Source organism: Tarenaya hassleriana, unplaced genomic scaffold, assembly GCF_000463585.1.
Source record: "Tarenaya hassleriana unplaced genomic scaffold, ASM46358v1 Cleome2, whole genome shotgun sequence".
In the NCBI taxonomy this organism is placed as follows: domain Eukaryota; kingdom Viridiplantae; phylum Streptophyta; class Magnoliopsida; order Brassicales; family Cleomaceae; genus Tarenaya; species Tarenaya hassleriana.
The window spans coordinates 3,694,361-3,707,582 of NW_010965372.1; the positions used below are offsets into that span (position 1 = coordinate 3,694,361).

Sequence of the window (13,222 nt, forward strand, 5' to 3'; positions counted from 1 at the left end):
TTTGGGGTACATTTAATCTTTTTTCCACTGTTAAGTAATGATTGAACTTTTAACACAAATTTTGATTGTTTAGCGTGTATATATATACATACATGAATACACTCTTAACAAATTCTTACAAACAGAATCAACTGTTTCAAAGATGGACAATGGGATAACAAGGTCGTATTGCGATCCCACATACCTCATCTGGGTCAATGTTTACGTGTCATTGTTATAACATCGCATTTTCCCCAATCAGGACCCATGAATTCTATGGAATCCAGTAGTCTTGACCATCCTTTGTTCCATACCCGAATATTATCATTACATGGTTCAATGTTTTCACACAAGGACCTTTAAATATCCCTCCAATTAATATAGTATCATTAGATTATTTGATAAAACAATTTTCAAACCAAATATTTCATATCTTACCCTCTTATATTCTTTTACCCATTCGAGACGGACCTTGACATTGACAGATACAGGCTGGCGAGCAACTCTTTTTTTAAGAGCATATTCGTCATGCGGTTTCACTGTCCCGACATCATCGATCGTAACTTTATTTGGGTATGCATCAGCAAAGTTCTACTCATTCAAATCCTTGATTTTTCGCAACTAAAAATATAAAGAAACACATTAATTCATTATTCAGAGCAAACACATATACATATATATTTATATATAGTCGTCTAGATACTTTCTGTGACTATTTATGTAGGGATATTCGTCTTCCGAGTAGATTCCCATGTACTTTATAAACTCAAAGGCCTTTTGTGTGAAGTCTCCTTTACAACTATGGTTACCCGTATCGCAGTCGATTAAATATTGCTCGGACAAATAGATAAGCTTCCCTCTCATAATCTGGTTAATACTCTTCACTGCACCTGTCGCCGAAAATACCCAACAGCTGCCTTCAATATTCAATATTCCTAATACACATTACAATGAATTAAAAAAAGGATTAACAAGTCAAGTACTTGAACAATAAACTTACCACATTATAATTGGTGTTTAATCAGTCCTACAGCATCGAGCTCCCTCCAGTCAATTGATGACGGTATATCTATCCAACCATCATCGTCGTCGTGGAGCTCGTTAAACATGTCGTCTCGTTCCACATTGGGTATATATAATGCACTCATACAATATTATAAATTCTTCACGGGTTAAATCACTAAATGGATTTAACCAATTCTGTGACTGTTATTGTTGACGATGTTGTGTTCGTCGATCAACAACAAATTTTGTTTAAAGATCGAGAAACATTTTTGCTTTTCGTTCATGTCTTTGTAAACATTGACTTTGTGACGTTTGACAATCCACTCCTCAAACATGAGGAGGATTTCGGACTCCGATCGGTTTGCATTGTTGGTGGCATTAGTGGAAAGTGAGAGAAAAATGGTTGCTATGGCTAGAATTAGAATTGCCATTTTTGTGTATAAAGATTGGATATGGAATAGAATTTTGAAAGGAAATGAAGTGTTTATATAGGGGAGAGATGATGCTTATTTAAGGATTTCATGGAAAATTGTGATCAAACTACTTGTATTAGTTACTTGTTAGGAATTTCATGAAAAATGGTGATCAAACTAGTCACAAATCAAAAAGCTTAAAACTCAGGGTGTGACATATATATACACACTCACACACATATTTATCATATTAAACGGATGAATCTCACTCTCATTCGATAACTATTTTGATGTTTCCAAGATTTTCTTACAAACAAGGTTGACAGTTCAAAGGTAAAAGGACAAGCCAATATATTAATATACATACAAACTCGTTGTTTCGTTATTATATAGAATTTCGATTGAATTTAGATTCTGCAATGAAAATTGGTTCCAATTTGGAATGTTAAACATGTATTTAGCCTAATTAACCATCTCAACAATCCATGTATTTTCTCTCAATCTTCCTTGATTTGTTCCAACCCTCTTGATGTGATCAGATCTTCTTATGTTAATCAAATATTCTTTGTGTCTTTATTTTTATCAAACTACTTGCACTTAAAATTGATTTAGTTACTTGTAAGAGAATTCCACGGAAGATCAAACTAATAACTAATTTCGTAAAATTCTCTTACAAGTAACTAAATCAATTTTAATTGCAAATAGTTTGATAGGGATAAAAACACAAAGAACATTTGATTAACACAAGAAGATCTGATCGCATCAAGAGAATTGGAACAAATCAAGGAAGATTGAGAGAAAATACATGGATTGTTCAGATGGTTAATTAGGCTAAATACATGTTTCACATTCTAAATTGGAACCAATTTTCATTGCAGAATCTAAATTCAATTGAATCTTTATCAAATTCTATATAATAACGAAACAACGAGTTTGTATGTATATTAATATATTGGCTTGTCCTTTTAACTTTGAACTGTCAACCTTGTTTGTAAGAAAATCTTGGAAACACCAAAATAATTATCGAATGAGAGTGAGATTCATCAATTTAATATGATAAAGATGTGTAGTGATTGTGTATATATATGTCACACCCTCAGTTTCAATCTTTTTAGTTTGTGACTAGTTTGATCACTATTTTTCATGAAATTCCTAACAAGTAACTAATATAAGTAGTTTGATCACAATTTTTCATGAAATCCTTAAACAAACATCATCTCTCTTACATAAACACTTCATTTCCTCTCAAAATTCCATTCCATATCCAATCTTTATACACAAAAATGACAATTCTAATTCTAGCCATCGCAACCATTTTTCTCTCACTTTCCACTAATGCCACCAACAATACAAACCGATCGGAGTCCGAAATCCTCCTCATGTTTAAGGAGTGGATTGTCAAACGCTACAAAGTCAACGTTTACAAAGACATGAACGAAAAACAAAAATGTTTCTCGATGTTTAAACAAAATTTGTTGTTGATCGACAAACACAATATCGCCAACAATAACAGTCACACGAAAGAGTTAAATCCATTTAGTGATTTAACCCCTGAAAGAATTTATAATACTCTATGAGTGCATTATACCCAATGTGGAACGGGACGACATGTCTAATGAGCTCCACGGCGACGATAATAGCTGGATAGATATACCATCATCCATTGACTGGAGGGAGCTCGATGCTGTAGGACTGGTTAAACATCAATTTTAATGTGGTAAGTTTATTGTTCAAGTACTTGACTTGTGAATTCTTTTTTTAATGTATTGTAATGTGTATTACAAATATTGAATATTGAAGACAGCTGCTGGGCATTTTCGGCAGCGGGTGCAGTGGAGAGTATTAACCGGATTATGAGAGGGAAGCGTATCTCTTTGTCCGAGCAATACTTGATCGACTGCAATAAAGGTAACCATAGTTGTAAAGGATGTTTCGCACAAAAAGGCCTTTGAGTTCATAACGTACATGGGAATCTACTCAAAAGACGAATATCTCTAACAAATGGTTAGAGAAAGTGTCCGGACGACGAGGTATATATATATATATGTGTGTGTGTATGTGTGTTTGCTCTGAATAATGAATTAATGTGTTTCTTTATATTTTTAGTTACGAAAAATCAAGGATTGGAATGAGTGGAACTTTGCTGATGCATATCCAAATAAAGTTATGATCGATGATGCCGGGACAGTGAAACCGCGTGACGAATATGCTCTTAAAAAAAGAGTTGCTCGCCAGCATGTATCTGTGAGTGTCAAGGTCCGTCTCGAATGGATAACAGAATATGACGGGGTAAGATTTGGATTATTTGGTTTGAAAATTGTTTTATCAAATAATCTAATGATACCATATTAATTGGATGGATATTTAAAGGTCCTTGTGGGAAAACATTGAACCATGCATTGATAATATTCGGGTATGGAACAAAGGATGACCAAGCCTACTGGATTCTGAAGAATTCATGGGCCCTGATTGGGGAGAAGACAACGTTATAACGATGGCACGTAACATTGGAGACCCGGATGGGGTATGTGAGATCGCAATACGACCTTGTTATCCGATTGTCCATCTTTGAAACAATTGATTTTGTTTGTAAGAATTTGTTAAGAGTGTATTCATGTATGTATATATATCTATACACGCTAAACAATCAAAATTTGTGTTAAAAGTTTAATCATTACTTAATAGTGGCAAAAGGATTAAATGTACCCCAAAACACTTCTTCCAGGACATTAAAATGTTTCGTATTCGAAAACCACATTCGGAACAAAACCAAAGCCAAATTCCGAGAAGGAGAAAGTAAAAGAGTACGGAAAATCTACCAAGGAACAAAAACCATGAGCGACCCTTTGCCACGGTGGTATTTCTTTGTATTTAAAACCCTCAGTGACGAAGAAGGTAACGCGGCTACAAGGAAAAGAGCCCCCGTCTGGTGCGTGCGATTTCGGAACGACATCGTTTAAACTGATACATTCACATAAGGCTCATTATAATTGGACAAACAATTTATAAATACAATTAAATTTTAAAATTATAATATTCAAATCAATCCATAAAAATATTAGAATTTGACTTAAACCCTGAAGATAAAAGGGTAGATAAATAGTGACACTTATCGTTATAGATTAAATCAAGTAACATGGAATGACAAAATTTATTCACCTTCACATATATCTATCTGTTCACATATGTCGGGTTGCTCTCCATGTCTTTAAAACCTCCCATCATTTCTTAAGCCGACTCCATTTATTATTAAATACTGGTGTGGTATATCGTATTCATATCTGACATTATTAAATACTGATGTGGTATACTTTTTTTTTTGGGTGGTGGGGTGGTAAGAAATTATCAATTAGATGTGTTTCTCGATAATCCTTTAAAAAAAATGAACATGCCGACATAGTTTGGTAATCAATCATCAACTAGACAACATTTGTGCGAAGTGAAAAGTATCTAGATAATACCAAATGGATAATACATATATCGTCCATGTACTAACGAGTTGGATTTTTGTTCTAATGCTGAAGAATATAGTCAAATTTCATCCAATATTAGATGGTTCAAAGGGACATAACTCTTTCTCAACTCATGTTCGAATCTTCATTTGGTGGGAGATATTCACATGAGTTTTTCTATCCTCCAAAAGATGTAGTTGAGCCGAAAGCACGGTAAATTTCTAAATTATCAATATATATAGATAGATATAGTTATTCTGAATATTCTCATATAACCAAAATTGTTGGATACATACGGTGCTATTATGTTGAATATGTATCAGCTTTTAACGTAGTTATAATAAGCTCGAGAATAGCTCATTACATATACTTACATGATTTGACTTTTTTTTTAAAAAAAAATATATATATATATATATATATATATTATGACATTACACAACCCACAAGTAATAACGTTAAATAGAATTAAGATGCCAAAAAATGGGTTCTCATCCTAAGAACAAGATGGACCCACCATGCATCACATAGATATTAATAATACACTAAAAAAAATTATGCAATCATTGATTACTTACCAATCTGCCATTGTCTTTGAACCGCTTTGGGATGAATTAAAAGAGCTCCATAGACAATTACAGGAAGAAATGATTCGTATACCCCTTTGGAGTTTGGGCTCATTTGACAGTCATATTAAGGGCTGAATGTGCCCCTACCTAAGCAGGTGGGTCACACTGATTTTGCGCTGTGTAGGTGGGTCATGCATATGCATGTGTGTGTAAATATATACGTATATATATGTATGTATGTGTGCCTGCATATATATGTATGTATGTGTATATAAGTATGTTTTACGTATGTATGTATGTATGTATATAGTTATGTGTATGTATATAGTTGTGTGTATCTATTTGTATATAGTATATAACAATCTTAGTCTAAATATGCAATTGGGTAAACCCTCTAAACCAATAATTTAAATGGGCTAAACCCATTTACTCCATCTATTTAAAAACAACCCAATAAAATTGGGCTAAATCAATTATTCTTTTTAAAATATAACTGAATTGCATAGTAGATTTTATTCAAAATTGATAATTGATCTTTTTTTTAGTATGATGAATTTAAAACAAAAGGCATTTTCTGAATTGGAAAGATATTTTTTATTTTATCCTTTTATTTTTAAGGCGATGAACAAAAGAAGAAATCTTTGCTAACATTCACTCGTGTGGTAATGTACAAAAACCTTTGGAAGTTCACACAAAATTAACCTTCCTTAGTGGCTAATGCATCTGAAGAACAACAGATCATATCATGGAAGCGGCAATGGAGGTTTCCAGTGACTGAACTCGACGAGATCTCTGTCCACAACACTGCCATTGTGAAGCCAAAACGTCTCGGCCGACTGGTGGAATCGCCTCACTTTTCGCTGAAGCTCCCACAGAATCCCGTCAATGGCAGTGCACCGTCCGGATTCCGGGCCGTACACGAACAGACACCTTATTTCCCGCCCTCGGGCAATCATCCCTTCGATGTCTTTGTCTGAAGAACATGTCCGGGAAATCTCTAAACTTGAGAAACTGGGCATAACGAGAATCTTGTCAAGAAAAACGGGTAGGTTTCAGAAAATATAACTCTCACCTGATATTGAAGCTAGGTAATCAAGAAGTTCATCGCTGATCCGAGTCGATGGCCATTTGATGGATACTTGGGCGTAATCGATTACATTCTGGAAAGGCAGCTCCACTTGGTCTGACAATATAACCGGGATGCACTCCTGCCCCCGTTAATCAAGATTTTACAGTACTGAGAAGCGACTTGTTATAATATGAATTGGCAAGTGAGAGAGAGAGAGAGAGAGGGATTACCACGAAGAAAGACTCGTAAAAGCGAAGAGTCCATGACGATTCTCCACGGGGAGCGAGGCAGAACTTGGCATTCCTCAGATGTTCGAAATATTCCGACCTCCCGAGCTTTTCATTCCCACTGAACTTCAAGTCTGGACATTCCAACTGTTCACATTGTCAGTAAGCATAATTTTGTTTCCCGCAAATCAAATACAGAAAGATCCGAAAACTACGCATCTGTTCAAATAAATCAAGATTGGTTCTAAAGGGGCCTTACCTTATCTGGGTTTTGCTTTGATAGCTCAATCAACTTAAGCCGACCGGATTTCCCTTGAGCACGACCCAAATAATTAGCCAAATATTTCCTCTTCGATAGAGGCAAAGGCCGAACAACAGGCGGTCCATTTCTAGTCATGCTATCATCGACATTCCCCGGAATTATTATATCTTTCCATGTATTGAAGGCACTTGTATCTTTCTTGTCAGTCCTGTCACCCTGAACAGATCGAAAAAAGATTTCGCTATTTCCATAAAACGACCGAAAAAAATGATCTCTAAGAAGCTATAATTTATTATGGCATTTCATGATTCCACAAGTAACCCAAATTCCTTGCAATTTACTCCAATGTCCCAATCCACAGAAAGATTCCAAAAACAGTATAAAGATTTGAGAAATGGATGGAGAAGATGAGGAGATTGACTATGGTTTTCGACCTTGGCCTTCATTTTATGCTGTTGCTACTGCTTATGCTTCATTCACAAGGAATGAACAAGCCGGATAGCAATGACAAAGAAGAAAAAAGAAGCTAAGTTACCTCGGGAGTGAGGATGATGGAACGGTTGATGAAAGTCGACCATGATCTGAACAAGTGAGCTCCAGCCCCACTGCAATTTCATTGTAAAAAATCAAACACCCGCTTTGATTCCGTAAACAAACTCCGATCATCCAATGCATCAAAGCAGTTTCTTTGGTAAAATCCGATACAAGAAAAGAACGAGAAAAAGAATCTTGGATTGGATTGCATACCTCGGGAAAACAAATATGTGATCCCGACCCCCCGACCTCCGGAAATGTGGCATTTGACTCAAAACCTGGAGATCAAACAGTAGGTAAATAGCAAAACTTATCATTATAGCTTAAATCAAGAAGCAGGGAATGACAAAATTCATTCACCTTCACATATGTCTGATTGATCTCCTTATCGTTAAGACCTCCCATCATTCTTACACATTTCACGTAAGCCGGCACAAAGAACAGATCCGCTTCCTCTTTCCTTCTTGTCCTAAACTTCGACTCCATAAGCAACTTGTGTATTTTAACCTAGCATTAACAAAGCATAAGCAAAAGCTTAACTGTACGCCCTGAATCGATTTAACAGGAGATGAAAACCAAATTACCATCATAACACATTCACCAATGAAAGCCTAATCAACAAAATCATAAATAATATACACAATTGACAATAATCCAATCGGAAAATTCATCTTCCTGGAGATAGAGCAGCACCATTCTTTCAATCAAAAGCTACAGTTCCAATTTCTGTCTCCAAAAGTACAGTGTGGGAGAAATTCGGATAATTACATTGGTGATGACTTTTTGCTATTCCAACAGACAGAATCCAATCGTTGTTTCAATGTGGATAAAACTATAGCTCAAATGTCGGAAATCCAAAATCGTGAGAGATTAGAAAAAGCTAGTTTTTACCTGAGAACCCCATTGGCCTTTCAGACAAGCGGCGGTCTTGACACTTCCATCTCTGCCGTACATAAGCTCTTTCAGGCCGTCGATCTCGTTCTCGTCGTATACGTAGATCTTCAGGGAAAGGTGGGACCCATACCCTCGCTCCGGCCACGGGAAAGTTCCGCTGCCATCCATCATTCGGGCAGGCCAAGAATGACGGAGCGATGAGAGTGAGTTGCAGCCGGAAAGCGACTGATCGAAAAGCCTCGTGACGAAGAAGGTAACGACTACGAGGAAAAGAGCCCCGATCTGGTGCGCGCGAGTGCACGGAGTCGTGGAGTGGCTGTACGCGCCAAAGTTTCTGGGTTTGCTAGTTAAACTCGCCATCTCTCTCTCTCGCTCGGTTGCTTCTTAGAGCAGAGACATTGCTCAGATCTTTCTGAAGACGACGATCTATAAACGACGCCGTTTGATGGGATGATTCGATTTCAGCTTAACCGATACATTCACATTAGGCCCATTAGGCCCAATTTAATTGCCCAGAAACGTATAACCGTTTACATATTATATATAATTAATTACTAATGAAGGTGGCTCATTGTTCGGTCTGGTTATATTTAGATTAGGTTATTTCGATTTTAAAACATTATAATTCTTCTATTATTATTTTTGAATTTGGTTCAGTTTATTTCAGTAATTCAGTTATATTCCATTTAAATCTGGTCTGATTTTATGTTTTATCGACAAAAATACTCATTTTTAAAAAGATTTTGGTTTTTATTTTTTATTTTTTATTCGTTACAAATTAGGATTATATTTTGGTTTTAAAAAAATCATAACCATGAATAGATATAGATATAATATATAATTAGTGTGTGTATATATAGTAGTATAAGCAATTAAATACCGATTAAAATAGATTTATATAACATATAATTATACTTCATTAGTTACTTAAACACTGATGGCTATAATAATGTATTTAATATTAATCCCCATTAATTAGTAGCACTACAAACGCGCCTAATCTCTCCTTCGACGCCAGTCTTAACGCCGATGCTCCCCATCTTCACCATAGCTCCGGCGAAATCCGCCGGAAAATTAGCCCTCCTGGTCGGAACCCTAGTCAGATACGAGTTGATGATCTTCCTCGTACCTATGTCTCCGATCAATACCGCGTCGGAAGCGATCACTCCGAAACCTGTCTTGACGTTCCGCAAGATGTGATCGTCGAACAGAGATTCGCTTCCCCAATCCAACGGAACTCTCACGTTTACGTCGCCGCCGAACGGGCACTTCGCCTTTAGATTCCGAAGCAATTCCGGGCTTAGCGCCGGATCTGCTCCTCCTCCGCCGCCGCCGCCGGAGAAGTTGTAGAGACGTGATGTGATGAAGAAGCAGGCCGTTGTCCCGATCGTGTGTGCTCCTGTGAATCGATATTCTTGGGACATTTTGAAATTTGAAATTTTTCCGAGTTTGTATAATGTACGGTACCTGCACTTAAGAGGACAAGATCCTTGTCTGAAAGCCCTTTTCCGGCAAACTTGGTCTTCAGAACGTTGATCGAATCATCGACGTCGGGCAAGTTGGCGGCGAGCTCGAGGCTCGAGACCTTCCCGTCTCTCCGCCCTGTCGGAACCTCGTAAGGCGGCCCCTTCGTCTGCCCAAACAAAGCTTTTCTTCTTCAACAAGTAACATACATCTATACGACCGTGCCAAAAAACCGGATAACAGGCCCGATCTACATTTGGGTATCTCGGATATTCGAAAATGAGATCGAATCCCAAAATTGAGTTCAAATAATTATTTATAATGTCGAATATTACTCATGGTATCGAGTGATCAACAAAATATATATTATAAATTTTTCTAGATCTGGTACTGTGGAATGACTGAGTTGGGATTACCAGAACAATGGCGTCTCTAGCGGCGAGGGCGACGATATCGGCGCAGGACACAACGCCAGGGCAAGCACGTTCGAGCTCTGCTTTCGCCTCGTCTATGATCTCGTAGCCTCCGACCCCTTGGTTCCCATGAGCTTGCCTCTCGTCCGGCTCGTGTTTTATCAATATCGAAGCATCACAACCCTAAACCAACAAAATATATCAACCATAACGTACACACACATATGACGACATATAATATACATATATATATATATATATGTGTGTGTGTGTGTGTGTGTAATGACTATATATATAGCATGAGAATATATGGATTTGCAAGATTGAAGTTCGGTTAGGTTAAAAGAGTGAACCGGAGAATGAAATTAGAAATGTAAATGAGAGATACACACATGCAAAACGCAAATTGTTTTGTCGGTAGAAATGGTCAGACTTAACCGGTTCATAATGGTTCGGTTAGAATTGTAAACCGGACCAGAACTTTACTCTTGGGTTCCGACTTTGGTTTCTTGCTTTTTTGGTATGCAAAACAAATCATTGATTCAATTTTCCATAGCATAAAGATTGAAACCAATTATTAAAATTATGGACAGTTCACATAATTTTTAATTTTTAGAGTTGTTTACACATCATATACTGGGGTTTCTATATATTTACATGATTTCCCGTACCAAATCTAGTTCAAATTTACAATATTATTAAATGTATGACATATACATACACACACTGATACACACTATACATATATACACGTATAGTACGCGAGAAGAAAACATAGGAAGAGAGGGACCTCGACGAAGCAGTCGTGGAACTGTAAACGGAGCAATCTGGCGGCGGCAGCAGCGTCGGCGGCCACCGCACGTCGAACGACTGTACGGATGGTGGACTCCGCCGAGGGACACGTCTTCGAGTAGAAACCCACTTGGAGCTGTGCCTCCGAAACGCCCATAAGGACGAGAATCAGAAAGATTCTGGAATCTATAATCTCAACGAACATCTTTCCGGCTTTGGTTTTCATGTCGGAACGAGAATTCAGCAGTCGATGATGATGATGATGATGAATGACGGAGTTGCATGTATGTGATATATATATATATATGTATATGTATATGTGAGGGAGGTGATATTCTTCTTTTATTTTTTGACTTTACGTTATTTATAGTCATGCATACGTATAATACAACAGTTACCGCGTAAGATGTGTCCGAAAGGTCTAGGACATTTGTCCGATTTGCAGAATGATTATATATTCCTATCATAATATATGATAATGATTATATATTTCTATCATAATATATGGTACTTTGCATGTATATTAACTAAAATCATTAAAATTTCATCCTCTTGTACTTCGATGGTCACGTTATTTTTCTTTTTTCATTTTGACCCCAAAAACATGTTTACGCCCATCAATCGAAACGAGAGAGAGTGTTATAATTGTTATAAATTAAGCTAAATAATTCAAACAAAATCTCTTTTTAGTAATAATAATAATAATAAGGATAATGGCCGATCGATTAGAGATATGTATTTTCCTTTCGATTACGTCATCTATATGAAAACGTGGCAAATATTGTAGATAAGAACACTGCAGCTGGCAAAAGTCTTGTAATTTTTGTAACGTCTTTTGTTCTGTCTGCAAAATGTCAATCGTTATATTAAAAAAAATTGTTTTATATTAAATTATATTTTTTTACGAGTTCATGATTCAACGTCGAACCAACCATGTCATCTATGACTGTATAATCTCATGGTGTATATAAAAATGCTCACGTAAAATTTCCTATATATGTGTAACAGTGAATCTATTTAAAAATCAATTAGATATGTTTAAAAAAATAAATAAACCGATTTGGAATAAAACTCTTATTGAATATAAAATGAATGAAAATCTGAAAATTTTATAAAATAAAATATTGTTTTAATAAAACCAAACCTAAATTAAAAAGAAAAATCCATTTAAAATTCATTAGATATATTTTTTTAAAATAAAAATTTATAATTCAAAAATAAATATGAGCGAAATGCTATAATAAGCCGTCAAAAAAATTTCGTGAAAGAGTGAAATAACTACAGAGTTTTAATTGGTAAATGAGTTTACGGTCATCTTTTAAATAAACATAAAATAAATTGAAAGCCTACTTTTGAAAAAATCAAAGAGATTTGGTGATTGCATTTAAAGATTTACTATAAGTATACCGTTTTATGACCTCTGTTTCATTGCATAATTGATGTACTAAATCATGCTTTTAACTTAAAGCAATATCGGATTTCACCATTGTTACTTAGTATTAGGTTATATATATATATATATATATAATCCTTTCTTTCAAATTTCATTGTTGCAATATATTGCCAAGTACGTAACAAAATTGAAAACATTTATAATACACGCAAAATTAAAACCATTCACACCTTTTTTTAAGAATTATTTTTGTCATCTTATAATTTATAAAAATGGTTAGAAATTGCAAACGTAGACACAGTTGTAATTTGTCGTCTTGTTTCATATATATCACTCTCATATGAGCCCTGTCTTTACTATTTACATACGTGTCAAATATATAATAGCCACACACATATATATATATATATATATATATATATGTATGTATTTCTTTTTCCGAGGGAATCTTTACAATGACTCAACAATTATTGTTCCTATAATTAGAAGGTTTACATAAAATTTCGAAGATTAATGCATCATTTTTCTTTTCTCCTTTAATAAAATATTAAAGTCGAGGCAGAAAATAATGCCGGTTTGTTAGAGTGGGATCATAATTATTTGGTTTAATTAGTATTCATTTCTTGTACCGTGAAAAAAGAAGGTTATGGTGGTGCTCAGTGGTGGTTGCTAGAGATATTCACTTATTAATTAATTAATTAATTGAATATATATATATATATATATATATATATATATATATATATATAATAATGA

At 35.4% G+C, this 13,222-nt stretch overlaps 2 protein-coding genes across 3 annotated transcripts; both read right to left on the reverse strand.

Moving 5' to 3' along the window:
• Positions 1–6,004: 6,004 nt before the first annotated feature.
• On the reverse strand, positions 6,005–8,811 carry LOC104812071 (probable glucuronosyltransferase Os03g0107900). The gene is made up of 8 exons (XM_010539039.2): positions 8,402–8,811; positions 7,871–8,017; positions 7,724–7,788; positions 7,512–7,581; positions 6,974–7,192; positions 6,718–6,861; positions 6,491–6,626; positions 6,005–6,391 (listed from the first exon to the last, which is right to left on the reverse strand). The coding sequence occupies exons 1-8, from the start codon at positions 8,762–8,764 to the stop codon at positions 6,162–6,164; spliced, it is 1,374 nt and encodes a 457-aa protein (XP_010537341.1). The 5' UTR covers positions 8,765–8,811; the 3' UTR covers positions 6,005–6,161.
• Positions 8,812–9,281: 470 nt separating this feature from the next.
• Positions 9,282–11,404, reverse strand: LOC104812072 (peroxidase 13). 2 transcript variants are annotated; one of them, XM_010539040.2, is made up of 4 exons: positions 11,072–11,404; positions 10,285–10,464; positions 9,872–10,037; positions 9,282–9,818 (listed from the first exon to the last, which is right to left on the reverse strand). In XM_010539040.2, exons 1-4 carry the CDS (start codon positions 11,297–11,299, stop codon positions 9,376–9,378), a joined length of 1,017 nt encoding a protein of 338 aa, XP_010537342.1. In that variant the 5' UTR covers positions 11,300–11,404; the 3' UTR covers positions 9,282–9,375. The 2 variants fall into 2 exon arrangements, with proteins under 2 accessions (XP_010537342.1, XP_010537343.1); XM_010539041.2 differs by having other exon boundaries at positions 9,282–9,803; positions 11,072–11,403.
• Between the last annotated feature and the right edge of the window lie 1,818 nt (positions 11,405–13,222).

Coding starts and splice junctions, on each gene's coding strand:
- LOC104812071 (XM_010539039.2), bottom strand. CDS start 8,764: ATGGCGAGTTTAACTAGCAAACCCAGAAACTTTGGCGCGTACAGCCAC. Junction 7,789..7,870: donor TCAATCAGACATATGTGAAG/GTGAATGAATTT, acceptor TTTGATCTCCAG/GTTTTGAGTCAAATGCCACA. Junction 6,862..6,973: donor CAAAGCAAAACCCAGATAAG/GTAAGGCCCCTT, acceptor CAATGTGAACAG/TTGGAATGTCCAGACTTGAA.
- LOC104812072 (XM_010539040.2), bottom strand. CDS start 11,299: ATGAAAACCAAAGCCGGAAAGATGTTCGTTGAGATTATAGATTCCAGA. Junction 10,465..11,071: donor TCCACGACTGCTTCGTCGAG/GTCCCTCTCTTC, acceptor TTGTTGGTTTAG/GGTTGTGATGCTTCGATATT. Junction 10,038..10,284: donor CTAGAGACGCCATTGTTCTG/GTAATCCCAACT, acceptor TTGTTTGGGCAG/ACGAAGGGGCCGCCTTACGA.